General features: G+C 36.7%; 1 protein-coding gene across 1 annotated transcript in view; it reads right to left on the reverse strand.

The window, feature by feature from the left end:
• The window catches only part of PNPLA8 (patatin-like phospholipase domain containing 8), a 37,956-nt gene that overhangs the window by 1,749 nt on the left and 13,539 nt on the right, over positions 1 to 22,668 (reverse strand). The window contains exons 6-8 of the mRNA XM_010144624.1: positions 21,737 to 21,794; positions 19,339 to 19,533; positions 821 to 1,016 (exon numbers count right to left, since the gene is read on the reverse strand). Coding sequence (XP_010142926.1) covers positions 821 to 1,016; positions 19,339 to 19,533; positions 21,737 to 21,794 — 449 coding nt within the window. The remainder of the gene's footprint in view (positions 1 to 820; positions 1,017 to 19,338; positions 19,534 to 21,736; positions 21,795 to 22,668) is intronic.

Below are 22,668 nucleotides of genomic sequence, written 5' to 3' on the forward strand. Positions count from 1 at the left end.
CTGTTGCTTTTGTTGATAGTGTTTGTTGCTTGTTGGGTGGGGGGGGGGGGAGCATCTGCATATCAGGATCTCCTGTTTATAAAAACAAAGCAGATGTAAACTGCTTGTGAAAGAGTTCCAGCGTACTCGCATCCTAGGAACAGAGTTTACTTTGGAAAACACACGCTTGGCTACTCCTGACAGCAATGGAAGTCATGACCATTGGCAGATACACTCTAGTCCTTGGAAAAGAGCATGTATAAAAGCACATACAGAAAAGAACAGAACTAAAATACTTTTCCTGAAGCTCTTGAAATCCAGTCAATGTTCTATATTAACTATTAAGCATTTCTGTTTACAGGAAAAAACAACCCAAATATAAGAAAACATGATTTGTCTATTAAGATGAATTCCTGAGTACACTTTTATCCTGAAGCACAAATTAAAATATATCACTTTGTGTAAATCCTCTTGGATTATCACTGTCATTCCAATAAATTTTAAGATATCTTTTACCTTTAGTACACCTACATCAACCTCACATTAACAGCTGAAAACTCACAAAGTAAAAGATCTTAGCCACGATGTAGTTAAGATGAAGATTCACAGAAATAAGGCTAAGAAATGCATCCATACGATCATCTCCAGAACACCTGTAACACTGGCACTAGAAAACCAGCTATACATAATGAGCTACAAGGAGACACGTTTCAAATAGTTTCAGTGGAGTGGGTAGAGAAGAGAATGGCAACGACAGAAGGTTGTGGATTGGAAATAAAGTTCTAAGAAACATAAAAAAACTGAAGACAGTCACAATACAAATGTATCTTAAGACACCAACCTTCTGTATCAGTGGCACTGCTGATAACATTTGTGAGTTTGGCTTTCAAACTGGTGTACGTGACATTGGTCTTTCCCTCGCTTTCATATCGACCAGTGCCCAGCGATACCAGACACTGCAACGGGACATTTGGCCAAAGACACTTGCACTCATGAACTGCCAGCGCAGAAGGATTATTTAGAAGCAGACCTCCATCCTGTAAATTAAAAATAAATACAAATGTTAGTACTACACAAAACATACGGTCATAAAAGAAACTGCAGTTATGAACTAAACTAGCATAGCACTAATGTTCAGAATAAATTAAATCAAACGAGCATTAATTTCCATCTTTTGTGCAACTGTTCTGTTTGAGCTATGCAGCAGCTGCGTATCTCGGCTTCCTGGGCTCATGTACACTGACAGAACAGCTCTGGGTCTGTGGTCAGCTCTGCAGTTGCGAGCACTGTATAGATGATGTCGGCTGAAACAGCAGCATTCACTGGAGTATCTGTGCGAGTTATGTCTCTGTCTTCTGCAGATCTTTTATGTGAGCAGGGATGCATAACTGACAATTTCTTCAACAATCACAACATCTGCATCTCAAAATGTTTATTATTGGTATTACAAGGATATATTCTGTAACAAAGTCCAAATCACTACTTGCAGATTATGAAATTAAAAAAAAAAACAAACCACAAGAGCTAGGGTTGGCCAAAGCTACTTTATAACCACAGTCATTACACAGAATTCTATAGCCTGATTCTGTGATTTTCCAAGTCTTAAATCCACTTAAGTTGGAAGGTACTGTTGAGCTCATTTGGTCCAACTCCTGCTCAAGCAGGGTCATCTAGATCATGTTGTCCAAGGCTATGTTCAGTCAGGTTTTGTGTATTTCTACAGTCTCCAAAACCTCTCTGGGTAACCTGCTCCAATGTTTGACCACCCTCACAGTAAAAAGATTTTCTTGTGTTGAGATGGAATGTCATGTGTTTCCATTTGTGCCATCGTCTTTTGTCTTGTCAGTGAGCACTACTGGGAGGAGTATGGCTCCCTCACATTCATTCCCTCCCATCCTTTGTTCATATGCATTGATGAGATCCCCCTGAGCTTCCTCTTCTCTAGGCTGAACAGTCCCAGCTGTCTCAGTCTCTCCTCATATGAAAAACGCTCCAGTCCCTTAAGTCATCTTTGTGGCTCTGCAACAGACTCACTCCAGTATGCTCATGTCTCTCTTGTACTAGGGAGGTGGACATAGTAATCCAGATGCAGCCTCAGCAGTGCAGAGACAAAGGATCATCTCCCTTGACCTGCTGGCAACACAGTCCTCAATGCAGCCCAGGATGCTGTTGGCCTTTTTTGCCACAAGGGTGCATTGCTGGCTCACGTTCAGCTTGCTGTCCACAAGCTGCCAAGCTGCTTCACAACCAAGTCAGTCTTGGGTGTAGGTTGGCACATGGGGTTATTCCTCTGAAGATGCAGGATTCTGCCTTTCTCCTTGCTGAACTTCAGGAGAATTCTCCAACTTGTTGAGGTCCCTTTGAGTGGTGGTCCAACCATCTTGAGCACCAGCTGCTCCCCCAAGGTTTGTATGATCTGCAAACTTCCTGCAGGTGCACTCTATCCCATCATCCAGGTCATCAATGAAGATGTTAAATGGTATTGGCCCCAGTACTGACTCCTGGAGTACACCTCTAGTGAGTTGCTTTCAACTGGACTTTGTGACACTGATCCCAACTCTCCGGGTCTGGTCTTTCAGCTAGTTTGCAATCCACCTCACCGCCTATTTATCCAACCCATACTTTGTCAGTTTGTCTATGATGTTATGGGAGATAAATGTCAAAGGCTTTACTAAAGTTGAGGTAAACATCCACTGCTTTCTACTTGCCCACCAACCTAGTCACCTTGTTGACAAAGGCTACCAGGTTGGTCTGTCTTGAGTTCCCTTTTGTAAATCCATGCTAACTGCTCCCTAACTTGGCTCTCCTCCACCAAGTTTCAGTCCTCCTTGCACCAGACTTTTTACCATCAGAGGCCTGAGGTTTCTGAAAGCTGTTTTTGCTTCTAAAGACTGAGACAAAGGCAGCATTATGCATCTTGGCCTTTTCCATGGCATTTGTCACCAGTTCCCCTGCCCCATCTTCCCAGTCTTCCTTTTGCTGTTTCTGTACCTGGAGAATTCTTTGTTAAGGTCCTTCTCATATCTCTCCAGATTTAACTCCAGGCTGGCTTTTACTTTCCTAACCTCATATTTGCAAGACAAGACAGGAGCTCTATACTCCTTCTGGGTCACCTGATCCTGCTTCAGCCTTTTGTATACTTCCTTCTTATGTCTGAGTTCAAACATGGAAGGCCTCCTTGCTAATCCATGCCTGCCACCTTTGCTTCATTTTGTACTTGTTGGGATGGTCCTTTCTTGGACTTGGAAGAAGTGATCACCGATTATCAGTCAGTTCTCCTGGACCTCTTGTCTCTTCAAGCCCATAGCCCATGGGATTCTTCCAAGCAGAGCTCCAAAGATGATGTAGCTTACTCTCCTGAAAACCAGGGGTGTAGTCCTGCTGTTTTCCCTGCTCCCCTCTCTTAGGATCTTTAACTCCACCATCTCATGGTCACTGTAGCCAAAGCTTTCTTCAACTTTCATGTTGCTGACATGGTCCAGCAAAACACTTTTCCTTGTTGGTTCCTCCATCAACTATGCCAGGAAGTTGTCATCAATGCACTTGAGAAATCTCTAAGTTGCTTGAGCTCTAATAAGAATCAGTATGACTGACAATAAGTCTGAGAAGGGTTCAGTCAAGGAGCTTTGAATCCAGCAAATCTCAGAAAATATGTTCAGCACTTCTTGGAAGGAAAATTATCTTTACTCCAACTAAGAAACAGATTATTTTGGACTTTGAATTCAACAGCACTTTGTATATTGGGAATGCCTTAAAAAAAACAGGTAAAAAGGCAAAACTTAATATGAAAACATTATCAATAGCATAGACCAAGGTCTTTATAGCCATCTGAAATCTACACAAAGAAAACATATAAAATATAAAAAGAACATTGACTACAATAAGCATTATACAAAAGCTCCCTGAACTCCCTCTATCCCGTACCTGAACAAGAACAATAATAAAAAACCCCCTTCTACTCAGGAATAGCTTCAAATAAAAAAATGTTTTGGAGTCGATCAACATTTTACAGAAACTTCTTTTAACTACAGCTATGCTAGACAAAGAAGTAAAAGCAGATTATTGAGCTGAGTTTTCTGAGGCTTTTTTTAATTAAGCTTTCATTTCAACCTACAAAAAGCTCTTTGAACTCCCTCTGGATACTGTCCTCTTTGCTCAAAACACTGCTAAAATGAATGTCTCTTCAGTGCCTAATATCCTTTGCTTATGTTTAAATTAGCCTCTACACAGAAAACTAAATACAAGGATGCTTTTGTCCTTGATATAATTCCCCATGAATCTTAATCTAAAATCTTAGTAGTTATCTTTGTGGTCCTTACTTTTTTCTTTAAATCCCAGATTAAAAACATGCTTACGAAATAATTTCCACTGATGGGTGGATGATTGCTTCACCATGGGAAAATTAGCAATACAAAAAGCTAGGGGGCATGTAATGCTAGAATACTACAATGTTGTTGTTAATATTGAGAAATAAAAGATTTAAGAAAGGTAAAGTACACATATATACACATACCAAATGAGTACTGTGATGATAACTAACAGCTCTGTGAAACGCTTTCTGTATTTAAATATTCTCTCTGCTGTACAAGAAGATGAGGACAGGCTAGAGAGAGTTCGGAGAAGGGCCACAAAGACAACCAAGGACTGGGAAGCCTGACATATGAGGGCAGTCTGAGAGAAAAGAAGGCTTAGGGGAGACCTTATCTCCATATTCTAGTATTTAAAGGGTTGCTACAAAAAAGACCCCTTTTTACAAGGAGTCACACAGAAAAGACAAGGGGTAATAGGTACAAGTTACTCCAGAAGAGATTCTGATTGGATACAAGAGGAAAATTTTTCACAAGAACAATCAGCCATTGGAATAATCTCCACAGGGAAGTGGTGGAATCCCCAACATTGGAGGCTTTTAAGGTTCAGCTGGACAGGGTGCTGGGATCTCATCTAGACTGTGCTCTTCCCAAGAAAGGTTGGACCAGATGATCCTTGAGGTCCCTTCCAACCCGGTATTCTACAACTCCACAATATGATTCTATGATTCCATGATTAGTTGAAATGATTTCACATGTATGTGACTTCCAAGAAAACTGTAGACAACAAAGAACTTTCCAATTCTAAGATTAAAAAATAGAATTTAACCTTTCTGTTTCTGAAGAATTCCTCTATCTTCATAAAACCTGACAAAAAGTCCTTCCCAAGAAATATATTAAACTAACAATACAGAAATATGAAAGTCAGATCTAAATTTTTAAAATAGGAATTTTAAGAAATCATGACATATCCTTCGTCTTTCTTATCCTTGAGACACTTGAATACGATTCCAAGTGATCAACTTCTGTATATAAGATATACTGAGATTACAACTATCTTCATTGATCCTTGGTCTGAATTCCTACGTATTTAGCCTGTCAATTCGTTTTGGAGAACTGCTAAATTTGGTATCTTAATTTTTTTTCCTGATTCTGTTGAAGGTATTCATTCTATAGTTATATTATAAAAACTAATCTAAATTGTAACTTACCAATTTAAATGTTTTTATTGTACTCAGCTTTTAATAGAGGTTTATAAAAATGCATTAAGCAAAATGCAGTATAACCAAAAGACTGAATGATTGCTAGTAGCGTGGAATGTCTTGGTCACTAACACAATAGTTTCCTCTTCCATATTAGTTTCTATGAGTTCTCTTGTCACTTTCAAGTTCCATGCATTTAGAAAAAATGCAAGTAAACACGGCCAGTTTATCTGATAAAATGGTACAGAGATGCCTGTTGGCCGAAATGTGAATTCTTGCTTGTCTCTATTTTCAGAAGGCGGTCATTCATTTCACGAGCCCATACAACTTCAAAAGTTCCGCTTTCGTGGTACAATCTCTGGTCTTTGATCCACAATCTCTCAAGCTTAAATTTAAATTTTTCTGTTAGTACAATGGTACTAGGAAGGAAGAATGAAAAACCAAGAACAGTAATCCAGAAAAGTTTAACCCAAACAACTAAATTTACTGATTCAGGCCATGGACTGAAAGACCGTCATGGATGGGGAACAACCAAAAGCAAACACTAGTAGATACTTTTTAGAAATACAGCCAAGTGGATAGTTGTGATGTGTTAAGGGGAAAAATATGACAATCGCTGAAGAGATCAGGGAAACTAGGTATACAAGGGACAAGCTGCACTGCATACTCTATGGGGTGTCTGACTTTCCATGAATAAAATTGTATTTACACAGTAACGCATTTTAGAACAATTGTAAGTATAGTGATCAGTAAATTCCAACATTAGCAAGATGTGCAAAATGCACTGACAGAATACAGCCTTCAAAGTGTATGAATATTGTTGCATTCTTTGTGCCCATTATCTATTTTATGGAATGTATTTTCAGAACATAATTTATAATTGAAAAGCATGTATTTCACAGACCTGTACTAGAATAGCACAGTTCTGGTCTCCTAAATGCTTTGTATAAACAAAATAATACAAACAAAAAAGGACCTTTATAAAACATACAGTAGTGTAAAAATCTTGTTGATATTAAGTTATATTTTAAATAATACTATAAGCTTCAAATGCAATTCAAACTCTACAAAGCAACACTGACATAATTCATGGCTCTAAACCTTCTCAGTTCCTAATAAATTAATCAGTTCCTTTTTGACAGACTGAAATGTCTTCAAATGTCCCTCCTTTCATCTATACGAGATAGATTTTACAAGATAGATATATTGCTATGGTATGGTACTGTGTGCACACAGAAAAAGAGAGACAATATGAACAGTATATCAGATAAACTACTAGATTATCAACATACACTTGGGCTAAAAGCAAAACCAAGTGAAGTGATTATCCCCTCTTATTCAGTACTCACGAGGTCAAACTGGGACCAATGTGTAAGGCTTGGACATCCAGTTACAAGGCACTGAAAAACTGGAATACGTACAGTAAAGAACCACTAAGATGGTTTGGGAGCTGAAACACATAACTTATGAGAACAGATGCAGACAACTGGGTTTGCATAACCTGGAAAACTTGAACACCAAGGAGGAATCTACTAACAGTCTCTCACTGTGTAAAGGAGAGAAGCCACAGACAGGCTCTTTCAAAGAGTGCAGAACCACCAGAGAAGCTGTGGAAACATAGTCCTTGGATATTTTCAAAACTCAACTGGGCAAAGCCTTGAGCAACTTGACCAAACTGAGGTTTATCCTGCTTTGAACGCAAAGCTGGACCAGACGAGCCCCTAAGGCCCTGTTCTCCAGTTTTCCCAGGTTCTAATCTATCTGAAGAGATACTATATGAATCATAGACACACATCATTTTAGTCGCAAAATGAAATCACATTTTCAAAGCCATTCTTTACCTGAAATTGAACTTTGACAGTCCAGTCTAAGTCTTGTGCAACTCATACCTTGGAATCTGTAATTGAAAGGGTAACTTACAGGAACTCTTCAAATGATTGAACTGCTGACCAACGTCCACAAAAATACGCAACTGTCCCGAGTGCTGATTCAGGACTCAATGCCAGGCAAATGGCCAGAGCAGAGCCCCCTTGTTCCCTTTGTTCTCCCATTCTTAGATTGTCTGGCCTTCCCTGTATTTTACCATCTCTTCTCATTCAGCCAGTTCTCAATCCAATGGCAAATTCCCTTTTTCATTGCTCAAACATACATGAGTCACCCTTTCCCTTTTGGGTTCTACTGGGCAAGTACTAGAAGCTTCTTTATACACTGAACTTTGCAAAACCACTCCACACTTGAGTCAATTTAATTTGCTGGCCATATACCCAACACGAAATGTAGGAATGTCAATGCAAGTAAGTGCTGAAAAAGTGTGTAACCTTCCTCGTGTCATCATCCAAGTAAACAGTGGGGAAGAAGGCTTTTTAAAAATTTCTAATGAAAATAATGGAAGTAATCAAATAAATTTACCTTAAAATGGAGTTTAATAAATAAAAGCTTGTTAGTGATAGCAAAGCAGTGAACTCAGGGACTGGGACATTACTTCAAATCTTTTGCCAGAGGCTTTCCAAGTGGCACCTGTTCAACTGTTATGTTTTGTTTAACATTTCATCAGATAATTCCCAAATGAACTCATTTAAATCTTTTTCTTACAGATTTTTAAAAAAATTTCCCCATACAACTGTAACCATATTTTTAGGGCTTGCTGGTCATTAGCCAGAAGTCTAGAGCCATAGCTAGTACTTTCTATAAGTTTTTTGACAGTTACAAAATGATTTGATCACGAGATCATAAATTATTTAAAGCAGAAAAAATGCACCTTTTGTAGGTATATACTCCAGTGAAAACTCTCTGCTGAAGATACCCTCCCTGCTCAGTTCTAGGGACAAAGAAAGGCCTGCTTAACATGAAACAGATGGGGACAAATTCTACAGTCAGAAGGAAGATACATTGGAAAGTCTCAAAGAAAGTGCTCCAGGCCACATAGGAGCCTGGTAGCACAGGCCCTTCTGAAAATCTTGTCCCATTTAAATAATTATTGTGAATGTGCATAAAGTCACCACTCACATATTTAAGTGGATACTTTGCAAACAGTTTTTTAAAATTATGATATTAAAATAAAAAATCAGTTTGAACCATGAGTAGTTGTTTCTAACAGTTCAGAATACTCTGTATATTCATAGACTATCATTGCATTTCCTAATTTTGTCAGACTCCAGCTGTGCCTTGTAATGGTTGTGTGTAACATCCTGTGTGCTACACAGTTACACTTAAATGATGCTAAACTTTGTTAAGAAAATAATGTAGCACTGGATGAAGGACATATAATTTAAGAAAGCCAAGACTGGTATTTGGAAGCTGAGTTTGTTGGCTCCATAGTAACCACTGCACCTCACTGCCTATGCAGACATGCTTTGCATTTTAGTTCAGTTTTACAGACTTGCTCTGTTGTTTACTTTCATTGTCTCTGTGAAAAAGTGGAGACAGAATGAGTACAAAGCTATCACAGTCTAGTACAAGACAGGCTAAGATTCTGAATTGACTTTTGAAAAGTATTTTCTAAATTCTATGTTTAGAGTCAACATAAATATAATAAATATGTGCATTAAGGATAAGACATTGCTTCAAACAAGGAGTTTGAAGAGTTGCTGCACTATAACAAGGGGTTACTTTTCTGAAAAAATAAAATAACTACTCTAAAAGCATTTACTCTAGTTTCTGTAAGTAAAATGGGAATGCCTTATTGAATCATTCTGTAAAACCAGCTCAATACATTTACATAAGTAGCAGCAAATGTCCTCAGAGTAGAAGGCAGGAATGAGACACAGGAGAGTTCTTTTACTTCCTGTAAGATCTATTTATACAGATTTCAAGATACACATCCTGACGTAGTCCTTTTTTTGCACTGGGCACCCAGGGCCATTGTGAGAAAGTTAGTAAATTCACATGTAAGGCTTTAAGGCTTGTTCAGTCAAGCATCACTGGACTACCAAATTACTGTTTTTAATATATGCTTTGTGAAAAAGGAATCTATACATTCAGATTTAACTGTAAAACAAACTAGCCCCTATAGTGTTCAGCACATAAATACTCTCCTCAATACAAAGATTACATGATTAGCATATTCTGTTAAATATATACAAAAATGCTTGAAATATACATTAATTATGGCACTCTTCTTGTGAGTAATCAGTCAGTCTGGTCACAGTGCTACTGAGGATTAAACCCGCTGAAGACGAGGTCCCAGTAAATATAGGAAATCTTAATATCTCTGCACAAACTAGTTTGGCCCCATAAAACAAGTAATGTTTTATAAACATGAAACAGTACAGGAGTAGAATTGCTTCCTCCTACCTCTGTGACAAGCAATGGGTGGTGGCACCAACAGTTCTAACAGATCTCTGTCTAAAAAAACACAGTGCCCTAGAACAATTTGTTTTGGCTTCATTCTGATGGTGGGTGCAATCCACTTCACTGCATGAGAAATAAGCAAGGAAAGATTTTTTATGTATTAGATGATTTTCTGTAAAGCATACCATGGCCTACACTTAATCTCCTTACACAAATATTTCATGCAATTTATTTAGAAAAAATTTACCCTTCCTTCATAATCATGCTACTAGTGATGCTATTGGATCAACTACATACAACTTACGATGTATTCTGCATAATGCTGATTACTAACAGAGGTCTTAATTGGCGACAGATATACACCAAATTTCTAACAATTTCAGAATGAACTGATCATATTACTTAAGGAAAGGCAGAGATGATCCTTTGAATTCCTGAAATAAACATCCTGAGCTCATCACTTGGTAAGACTATCTCAAAATTACACTTTCTCTTCAGACACTAAAAAAGCTAACACTCTAGAACATGACAAATAACTGCTCAAGTGTGCACTGAAAAAGGGATTCTCCTTGACCTGGCTAAAGGAAAATTTCTTTAGAACATGCTTGTACAGAAAATGAAAATTAAATGCATTTGTATTTATATTATTGAATGATACTAATATTAGGATTTCCATTACTCCTGTCTTTGACAGTTTAAAAAAAAAAATCAGAAGATACATTATCTACATTTGTACTTCTACTAGACCAGTTGCAAAAAAAGAACTTTACACTGAGATCACATTACAAAGAGTAAAAAAAACCAACCAAGTTTGAAAGTTTTCTGAAAAGTCTCCTTTTCAGTACAACTGTTTTCCCATACCGTATTTATCTTCTTTTCCCCCTGAAATTTAGGAACACCCTAATACACTGTTTGCATACACACAAACGTCACGCTAAATGCTTCTGAGAGCTATTATAAGCTGAAAATTTAATATATTTTACAGTATTTTACCCTACATTATCCATGTTTGCTTGATACTTCTTTAGAATGAATGGCTGGCTGAGGTAGACTGCTAGGTGATGTCTTAAATTATTAACTCATCCCAGAGAGTCAGTAATTCATAGAAAATGACCAGCTGATCTGCAGACATTACTGAATTTATGGGTTTACAGCAGATACAGAAAATGTACTATTACACTGTACTGATGAAGATTTGCTAAATATTAGCAGACATCATAAAAGAAAGAATTATTTGCCAATACAATATATTGTCAGATATTGCATTAAAAGCATAAGCTGTTCAGCACAAATTTAATTAAATGAGTTCTGCAGTGAATGACAGTATTTTAACTGTGTTTCCGAAATGATGAATTGCTTGTAATATTACAAGCGAGGATCACAGAGCGTAACCCAGTAAAAAAACCTGGTCGCTCAGGTTCTCCATATGATGTTTGTACAGCACAGGCAAGCTTCAAGACTACAGTTTAAAAAAAAAGAAACCAAGACCACAACAAACAAACGAAACCAAAAAATCCCAGCTGTGGATCTCAATAAAATCCTTCTGGATTCAGATGATACTTGGTTGCTGAAGTCTGGATTTGTACTTTCTGACAACATTTAACTTAGGAAGCATATAAAAACTCTATTTCCTATGACAGGGGGTAATAGGCTAAGGACAAAGCTCTAGTAGTTACAAAGAATAATCACATTAAAACCTCCACAAGTGAGCCAAAAAAATCCAGAGATATTCTAATCCTTGTGAAAGTGGAATGACTCAATACACTTTTACATCAATAACCTGATTAATGTTATTGATAATACTTACTGATACTAGTTTTGCTAACTAACTGGCCTATACTTTAAGCTGTCAGTTTATCAACTAATAATACAATGTTAGGAAATTCAAAATGCTTTGAGAAAAATAGCAGTGATTCTTAGCAAACACAAGTGACTCATCATTTGGTATATTACTGACAAATGCTACTCAAAACCTGCTGGTCATTCATCTATCTAAAATTGTAAAGTCATCAGAATGTTGTAAGCTAACTCTACAACTTCTAAAACCAAATGTATAATAGACTCCACAAATTTCTTTTTATCTTTTATACTGTAATTTCAAACTGAAACTGGATTTCCCAAAAAGCACCTTACATACCAGAGCACTGGAAGTGATGAAAGATGTTCTTTATTATTATTTTCTTGAAAGCACTGCTAATGAAATCTGTTACTATGAAGCTAGCAGCTTTGCAAATACAAAGGCCTTACTGTAAACACAGAATGACTCTAAGGAAACCCAAAGGAGACAACATCCAGCCAAGCAAAGTGCTCAGAACACAAACTTACGGAATCAGACCAACCATGAGAAAGATCCGAGTAGAGCACTAATATTACAGAATGATTTAAACCACCTATCTATGAAGTAGCTGTTGAAAAGCAAACTGTAACTCTAAGCTGGAATTTCCTCTGAAAAAGGAAATACTTGACACAGCTAAAGACATCATCTGGAACACAGTGTTCTAGCCTGATCAAATCAACTCGTCTGAATTTTGCTTCTAATTTAAAAATTATTATTTTGATTCTGGTAAATCATTCAAGTTTGCACAACATGTCTTCGGTCATGCCAAAACAAACTGAATAGTCCAGTTTCAGGAAAGATTAGTCAAACTGCAGTAGGTGCAATGAAGGACCATTAGGATCATCAGGAGAACATAGAGACTATTTTACAAGACTGAGACAGACCAGCATATTTAGACTAAACGAATAAAAAAAGGATATGAGTGCTTTCTATATACACATCAGAAGGGTAAATTCTGCAAGAAGCAAAGTTAATTGAACTAGAGAACAAGGAGAATTTGTATCCATTAGCTAGGAATAGACTTCAGAGTGAAATCAAGAAATTTTCTTGCTATGACAAAACTGAAAAATACTTTCTTAAAATAATCTACAAGGGTAGCAACAAAGACAACTTTACATGTTTATGAACTACAGTCAGCCTATGATGCAGTTGGCGACCATGACAGGGAAATGATTTTGACCTGAGGGAAAATATTTCATTCTATACTCCCTTATTTTTTTTTCCCCCCTAAGGAAACACCAGCTGAAATAATTCTAAATTTTGCAGCCAAAAATCTAATACATATCTGCTACTAAAACCAGCAGTGTAAGTACACCCAGTAAAAAGAAACACTGCAGAGTGAAGAATCTTGGAAGAGATTGTCAACTGATTTGGGATTTGCAAAATTAACATTATAGATTAATCCTTGTATTGGAAGAGATTAACACTATAGATTAATCCTGGTACCGAAAGAAAATCTCAGCACAGGCAAGAGAGCTTAGACATTGTGGAGTAGTGGACTAATGGGAATCCACTGGGTATTGCACTAACTGACTTTATGCACATTTTGTATACAAGGTGAAAATTATTCCTATCAGAGTACCAAGACCTATATCCACAACAACAAGAGGGCAGCTTCCTAAGCTACAATACAGAAGGCAAATTAAGAGCTTGGATAGAGGCTGACAAAGCATGAAGTGATTGTTCACATTAAGCAGCAGACCACTACGTATCGTAAACAAGCTTTCCTTAAAGGTCTCAGAGGTAAAAGTATATCAATAGTCCCAGTATGTTCTTAGGCTTTTATTTGGAATGAATATCACAAGGCTATTTCACGTGGAAATATGACCACATTTGAATCAGTATTAAACAGATATACAGCCTGGGAAAATAAAAATTACAAGCGATCAAGACTTGACAGTAAATGGTTCTTTTTGATGTAAAAAATGATGGCTGGTAACACTGGAACTTGAAAGAACTGTCCGTACAGAGACTACTACACTGACTCAGTTCATAATTTCTCACTATACCAAGCCTCCTCTGATTTTGTAAGATTTGTTTTATACCAATTATTAGCTGGTAAACAGTGTCACTAAAGATACATGGATTCAGAGTCTAAGCAAATGTTATACAGCTCATTTCAGAGTGAGGATCTTTTTTTAAATAAGCACTGCAAAAATTACATTAGCAAAGTATCATTCAAAATCATTTGAGATAAAAATTATAATGCTTCCAAGTTAATTGTCTAAACAAAATATACTCTCACTTTTACTTCACTAAACAAATCTTCCAATAACACCTCGCTTAGTAAGTGCCTGCAGGGAATCTTACAAGCAGTCTGCTCTGCAAAATACCACTGCAATTTCACAAAGGCTGGTAAACTGCATCACGCGTGTCCACCTTAAGACCTGCTAACCAAACTTCTACACTTCATAAGAGAAAAAGAAATGCACGTAGCTAACACATTCCAGTAAATTCCCTCTTCCTTAAACAGCAGGCGGCATTGCCTCGAAGGCTGTAGGAAAATGTGTACGGCAACAAGGAGACAGAGACACAAAGAAATACTTGTTTCTATCGTTGCGAGAACAAGATACACCTACTAAACCGCAGTCTGTTTAAGCTCTGGTGCATACTGATCACCGTGGTATATCCTAAGAATGAATAGAACTTCAATGTGACCTATATTCTATGTCTTCTCAGAGCCTGGGAAGCACCCTTGAATCTAATTTTAAAAGCTACTGTGTAAAACCAATTAGGGTAGGATCCACTAAGCAAATCACTTTTTGAAGGCCTCTCCTGTAACAAGCCACAAAGATGAACTGGCTTTATAGATTTACTGCCTAATAAAAGAAAGGGAAAAGTTTGAAAAATATGAAGAAACTGTGTAATATCTTTTTTTTAATGAAGGTGAGACTTGAAATTTATGGTACTATACACAGTTTTTATTTCTTGGGTGTATTCTCACCACACATCCTGTTACACCTGCATTATTGAAACTCCATTAACAGATTAGCTGACAATGTAACTGCTTTACTATCTGATCTCGCTCACAGAAAATATGATTATTTGAACAGTACTGTAAGTCAACAGCATCATTTTAATAATGGAATTGTTATACAGCAATGAAATCATGGGAAGCTATCAAGGTGATCAAGTTGTTTTTATTAAACTGAGTATATTTTATTTGGAGAAAAATCTGTGGGTTTGTTAAATTCGCCACCACCACACACGCACGCAATCCCTGCTGCACTTTTAATTAATCCTGTGGTACAAATTTAGTTTTTACTGTAAAATGTAGTAAATGAAGTGTGAATAATGATTTTGTTAATCTTAAATTGCTCTTTTAATTAATCGGCAATTTCTTCAGCACACTGTACTGTCTACTGAAGTGACATTACCGAATACCCCAAATGCTTTTCACACTACTACAGAGGAAGAAAAAAAAAAAAAGAGAAATAGATGAGACAAACAACACCTCTCTGAGGGAAGTAAGGAGAAAAAAAAAAACAAAAAACACTGGCTGTAGCTGAACTGGGGAGAGGTTAAGAGTCCTCAGTGCTTCACAAATAGATTTTAAAATAAAAAAACCTGACATGTGGCAATACAGCTTCCACACTGTAACATCATGACTTGGTCTCTCTGGACTTGCATGGTTCCTGGAGAAGCATGTTACAGGGATTAAATCCCTTTGAATGTTAATGTGTTCCTCTTTTGAACCACAAAGAATATTAATCCTCCTCGCCTCATCTACCAACAGCTGCACTGTTTTTTCCTACTTAACAGAGTGCAACCAAATAGCACAGCATGATTGACTTGAATGTAAATATTCCTGTTTGGTTTTCAACTGCTTACTTTTCGCAGAAATTTACCAAACCTGTCATCAACCTACCAGCAGCACAAATAAGAATAAGCATTCGGGCACCCACAAACCTCCTTCTAAACAACTACATCAGAAGAATTGTGGGAAGAATTTTATTACCTTATTAAGAAAGAAAAAAAAAATCAACACATTTTACAATCCCCTCGAATATGAGCAACTAGTACAGGAAGTCAGCCTGGAACGTTCCCAGAAAAGGGCATGCACGTGTGCACACAAATACAGATGCATATATAAATATATAGATTATGGAAGAGTGAGTTTTAAAGCAAACAGCTACAGTGCAGTTATGATTCCAGCAACCCTACGCACAACTCATCCAACTACTTTGCACAGTTTGTGAAAGGAGTCCGATTTCAACAAAAGCTAGAAAACATAAGACAAGAGTATGCGGCTGACCATCAAACAAATGCACGAAATTTCCATTATCAGTAAAAGTATTTTCACACATTTGAAGCATCCTAAGTCAGATCAACTGCCAAGAGCACTTTTCATTCAGATTTAAATGTACAATTGATTGATAAGCTAATACAAAACCTGGCCTCCATATATAATCCTTTAGAGTGCCAAACTTCAAAGCCAGGCAACAAATCTCATTATATTTACTATTCTGACTTTCCACAGACATTTTACAATCATTTCCACATTTTGGATGACTCTGTTCTTTGAATTATTTAGAAATATCAACATTGCAGAAAGAGATTATATATAAATTAACAAGAAACTAGCATAGCTTATGTTCAGAAAAGAGATTATGCTGATGAATTAATGGAAATTTCCAATCCATTAAAAAAATCCTCAGAAAAAAAAAAAAATCAATGTTCTGACACTGTACTACAGTACTGAAGACTTTGGCATAAATTATTGTTTACAATTAATGCGTACTGATGCACTTTTCAAAAATCATCCTACTATTGATAATGTCTAACAATGTTATGCCTTATTTATTTCTGTAGTTCAAAACCAGCCCAACCCGTTAGATAGGCTTAAATTGGTTAAGACAGAAAAGAGCAAGTATTTCCATATAAACTACAAATGAACTGGCTGAGGAACTTGACATGGCAATTGCAGTGCACTTTTAGAATAAAGATATTTCACAAAAATCTACTCTCTCATAGTTATGGTATGAGCTATAACTAAGACGAAGAGTTATAACATATCTCAAAAACAATCACAATGCTATTTTAAACAGGAATGACTGCATTTAGGGTACTCTGGCTTTAGAGATGTATTTATGTGTATGTATTCTTTTGAACTACTCTTATAATAGATATTAAACTCTTGATTGCCTTTCATTTTCCACCAAGGTACCATTACACCCAAGAACATAAGGGTAACAGTCTACTACATGCACAGAGGCTCTTACCCCAAGGTTAAAACTGGGTAGTTCAAGGTAGCCTGAGTGTGCAGTGGTGGATTCATAATCCAAGATAGAAATCTGCATAAAGACAGTTATGCAGGTTTGCCATGTAGCACCTTGCTAGCCAGCTGTCCATAAAAAACCCACCCAAGCACATCCCACACAAAAAGTAATTACGGAAATAGAGATGTGGTAAGGAAAGTGTAATCTGGGGAAAGAAAAGCATGAAAGACAAGAAAGATGACAACCTTCGGATTCTAAAAGAATGCAGAAGTGTTTTAATATCATGCCTGGGTAGGAGAGAGATTCTCAGATGATACAAAATTTTAAGTCAGAAAATTTAGCATCTAGTTTTACTACAATAAACAGTTTTAGTACTGAAAACACATTTAGTCCTTTATGGCTTATAAAGATACACCACATCCTAAGCCCTTACTTTCTAGTAATTAAAATACATCAAATAGGAAAGAATGGTGTAACAGTGTTGCTAAGATCACGTGGAAGGGCTTTGATCAAAGACTCTGGAGTAAGGAAAAATGAACTAGACTTCATTCTAATTTTGTGTGTCTGAGAACACTGGATCTGACCTCTATTAACACTAATCATGCATCCTCTAGTCTGGAAAATCAGACTTAAAAGTGAATATAGATGAAACGAATACCCACCTTACTGCATTTCACACAAATCTGGCAACTGAGAAACTATGTTAAGACAAATCGTCTAAGCATTGCGTAGAAGTTAAAAATCATGTTGTTTATTTAGCTATTCTTCACAGAAACACAGATGGATTTTGATGTACTCTCAATTCAAGGAAAGAGAGGGTGGAAAGGTGAGAAGAGGAAGAAAAGTGCTTCACATAACTTAACACTGACCCATTCAAGCAGTTAAGGAGCAGCCTGGAACAGCTCCAAAGACTAAAGCAGCTCCCTTTCCAGTTTTGCTTGGCCAGATGGAAGATGAACACATTTCAGGATTTCAACCAGTGCTTAGGCTTGGAATATTTAATGTGTTATTCCATTTTTAGCTTTAAAAAAAAAAAAAAACCGAACAACACCAAAACTTATTTGCTTCTTTCAGGTAGTATGACTGGAATGTTTTGAGGATAACAACATGTACCACACTGGAGAGACCGGGGTGGTGGGGAAGAAAAAAAGTCACTAAACAGAAGGGCAATTAAAATAAAATACAAGAATTCTCAGAATCTGGTTGACATAGTAGCACCATCCTGCCCTCGATGGGAACCCTTCCCCTTCATTCCCCAACTTATGTAGAGCTTTTACATAGCTGAATACAATTATTCCATTTCAAGGTTTTTCTCAGATTACATTCTAGCTCTTTCTTTGTATCAATGCTTCTGTTGATAATCTTGTCATTAATTTTTCACTATTTCATGTCATAGTCCTTATTTATCTGTTAGTCTTTAAACTTCAGTATTCCTTACGCACATTACAATGCCAAGGAGATTACACACAGCCTTTTAATGGACATCATCAGAAATTCTGCATGTGGTCCAGGTACATCTTATCACTCAAAATATGCTATTACTGCTTTCTAGTAGTTAAGGTTAATGCCATCATACAAATTAATATGATGGAAAAGTAATCGATGCTTTCTCTAAATTTAAGTGATAGAATCCTATGCTGGTTTTGTTGGTGGTCTTAGGTTCAGTCACCTTTTGTAGTCTTTTCTGCCACTGAACTGCATCAGACCTTTTTGAAAATAAATACTTATTATTTAAAAAAAATACTAATAGTTTTAAATTAATGCATACTGTAAAAAGGATTCTTTAAAAACTCAGAGAGCTGCAGAACAATAAAGGGGCATTGGAGGACAAGAACACATGGTTAAAAAACTACTAAAGAAATTAATTTGCCTTCCTCTTTACTAACCAGGGTCACCAACAATAAAATAGCATACACTGTTGGTAGGAGACATTGCTTTATCCTTATCCTCCAGGGAATTTCTTTTGCAGTTGTCCTCTGGGTTTTATCTTACTGCCGTGGCATCTCTTATTCTTTTTTACTAGCTCAGAATCAGGGTAGAGCTTAACAAGCTATCAACGGAAAGAATTATAAGTAGACCACAAACTGGAGTTATGCACTAATAAAAGGAAAACTGAAACGCGTAACTTATTTTTTTCACACTTTAGAGTATTGTTAGATTTTAAGTCACACCATCTGTTTAGTGAAATAATGCTCAATGAAATACTAGTCGTAAGCAGGAAGTCAGAGGCAATTTACAACTCATATAAGGTTTCCTTCCAGACAGAGAAGAAAGGAACAGCAGAAGAGCTTAAGTTTGTATCGAGAAGACTAAGATTTTTAAGCCCATACCCTTTCTAGTTCTAGAAGGGCTATACAAGCTAAAACTTACATTTCTTGCCCCTATCTGTCCTAGATTTCCTTTCTGCTACCAACTTATTTGTTTAGTACTCATTCAGAAATTCAGACAACTTTCTCAGATACAATATTGGAAAATATTTGCTAAAGGAGAAAATGTCAACTTACTTGATGAAGATCGTTGCCCAAAACATATTCCTGAAAGTAACCCGGTGCAGCAGATGATGCTCTAATGGCCTGCCACAGTTTATACTGACAGCCTCCAATATAATGAGATTTAACACCAGGAAAATGGTTGTAGTTTCTAAAAACAAATGCTTTCAGTGGTGTTCCTCTGTTTACAATGGTGCTTACAGCAGCTACCTGGTGAGTTAACAGGAACAAAAGTAGTTACATATGATGATAATAACCACAACAATATGAAAATGACAGCTTCCCACAACACAAAATTCAATTTATACATTAAATGTGTCTCTAGAATCCTACTCCATTCATTATTCATTTACTTCCTTGTAATGCCTGTCTAAATTTTAAAAAGTGAAAGTAGAATTCCCCAACCAACCAAAAAAACCAAACTCCCTAAAGAAAATGCTATTTTTAACTTGAAATAAATTGTTTCCACTAGTTATTCTAACCCTACCATTGTCTATTCACTGATATTCAAACAAAAAGCTGGTGTCATCCATGATTTTTAGAAGTTTTGCCTTTATGAATAGTAGTTCATTCTCAAAAGTCTGTAACCAGAAATGCAGTAGTGCTATTGAATACAAATGTTATAAGTGTCAAATCAGTTTCTTACTCCATTAAAATGATTATTTAATATTGCAACCTGAGTTAAAGGACTGCAAGAAGAATGTCTCCCAAAGAAAAAACCAAAAGAATCAGACATAAATCTTTCAAGTTTTTTCACAAGCACACTGAAACATCATTGACAAAAATCATATCTGTAAATCTAAGTCAAAGGCCTAAACAGTATTTCCATAAAATAAAACATATGACTGCAAAAAATTACACCCTACAGAGGTCAGAGTACCTGTAGTTATGGGTAAGGGTTAGAATGTGCAAGACCTTTCAGTGATAATGGACCCAGCCTGCTTGGCTCTGTCAGAACACAACTCTTTAGCAGCCAAGTGGGTGTTCAATCCTATTTTGTTCACTGTTTTACAGAGTAGGGAGCTTTGTGCATTGTTATTCAACAGCGTTAGCAGCTGACCCTGTGATATAACTGCATTAATTTCCATTCTTCAGCTACGTAAGTTAAATCATTGAATTCACAGGAAGTCCATCCTTATAGAAAAGAAAACAATAAAAGTGTAACTTCTATATGACAATGCAGAAGGAAAACAGATGCATGATTCGTACTCCATCATTTGATGAAGAAAAAGCTTCCTGCTTTTGTCAAAAGGATGGTTTGGTTCTAAGCACTGCTAGAAGCCATAAGAAAAAAAAAAAACACTTGGGAAAACTTATCAAACCAACGATTGGATGTATTTTTGGTAATATTCATATATGCTTCCACTTCGTGATGCAGTTTGAGTTGTAAAGTGCTGAGCACCTTCTAGAAAAACTCATCTCACAGCAGAACACACAACTGAGTATTTTATTTTGATTTTACTGTGCCTCATAAAGAGTGCCACCGCTGCCTGCACTACAAAGTGATTACTGGGAATAGCTAGTTTCAGCTCTATTTATATTCACATTTTATCACTGAAGAACATGGAAGGAAGCCAAAGATCCCAGTTCAAAGATAACTTTCAAGTTGCTGTAGGATAGCTTCTCCCTCAGAAAGCAATATACCACTCCAGCCTTTTCATGCCCTTGTTTTAGACATGGACTAGGAACGCGGTCAGTCGAGCACATGTTTCTATGTTTAGAAAAATGTGATTATCTTCCATTTAACAGTAAAGCATTGAATAGTGCTGTGACACCAAAACACCTGTTAATTACAGATTGTTCTGAAATACGTGCTATTATATTTCTCTTCTTTCTTCACACCCTATCCTTCACCAAAAATAAAATACCCATGCTTTCTCATCTTTCATTCTCATGCTGCTGCTCTATGTAACACTCCTCCAATCAACTGATGCCCTTTATATCATACAGGAAGAGTAGAGATCTTGGGGCCTACATATGTGACTTGAGAAAACATGGTAATCCACACAAAAGTGAGGAGAAAGCCCCTTCTCTCACTTGCACAATAATACAGATCACTACTGATGTGACAGGATCTCCAGATACTAGAATTCTCTTCTATAAAAAACCAAACTTTGCACAACTTCAAGAAGCTGACCTAGTACTTGTCTGCTTATAAGCCTTTCACCATCCCTTAAACATATTAACTTAAGTATTAAATAACAATATGAGAAATTGCTGCAGAAGTTTAAGAATTTAAGGAATTTTTATCCTTTAAAAGCATCCCTCTCATATGGGAGCTTGGAGAGCATATCCACATTCATTCCGATTATCCAATATTCTTCTAGGGATAGTAGACAGTAGGGACACTCAGAACTCTTAAAAGTACTTGTGGAATACAGAATTAGTATTTGCCTTAGAAAACTGTACTTACCTTTGGACATTTGGAATTTCTTGCAGTTTCAATCATAAGATTTGAGCCCATTTTTTCTCTACAAATAAAGCGTAAAATTTGAAAATGTTCCATCAGTTTAGCATGAACAAAGACATTTTTATCATCCTTATTCCTGAGAACACTGCACTTAAAATAAGCATTGCTTGGATTTCACTTTACTAATCAGATTTTTATGGTTGACTCCAACAAACCAATATTTCAAACCTTCTAGGCTGTTGGAAAGAAGTCTGAAGAGTGATTGAAGTCTTGATTCGGTTACTCACTTCACCAGATACTTAATCATTGGGATTACTCAACTACTTTGTGAGAGGAAAATTAAGTACTTTGCTACATTTCAGATTAAAAAAAATCAACACCTTTACTAAGCAGTTTTATAGTAATAAAAATTACTCTCCTGAACCATTATGGAAAAAGCTAATGAAAGAAAGACCCATTTTACATGACTTAGAAGGAAGTTAAAACATCTGCATGTAATCTTCCACAACAATAACTTAATATGCATTTAACATTCCCTTTAGAGGGGAAATTTTTTCAAGCGCATACACTGTTAAAAATCCAACAGCAAAATCCCATGAATGGTCAGCATCTTAACTATTCATCATGTCAGCATTAGGGTCAGTATTCTAACTAGTAACTGGAAGGTATCTCTCCTGCAGAGTGCAGGAGACTGAAGGATATCAGCATACAAGCCAATGATCTCATATCAGCACCTATGCTTACAGTAAAGGTATAAAACTCTACAGAGTAGGTGCTCATTCAGTACAACTCCAAACAGGCTTTCATTTAAATCAGCAAGTTTTCTTCCCCTCTTTGAACAGTCCCCACAAACACAGGTGGTTCATCTACCTTACTCTGCAAAGACTGTTTTCAGTATTACCACACTTTTTAAGTAAGGTGATTCCATGTGTTGC

This window comes from Buceros rhinoceros, unplaced genomic scaffold (genome assembly GCF_000710305.1).
Source record: "Buceros rhinoceros silvestris isolate BGI_N320 unplaced genomic scaffold, ASM71030v1 scaffold21031, whole genome shotgun sequence".
Classification (NCBI taxonomy): domain Eukaryota; kingdom Metazoa; phylum Chordata; class Aves; order Bucerotiformes; family Bucerotidae; genus Buceros; species Buceros rhinoceros.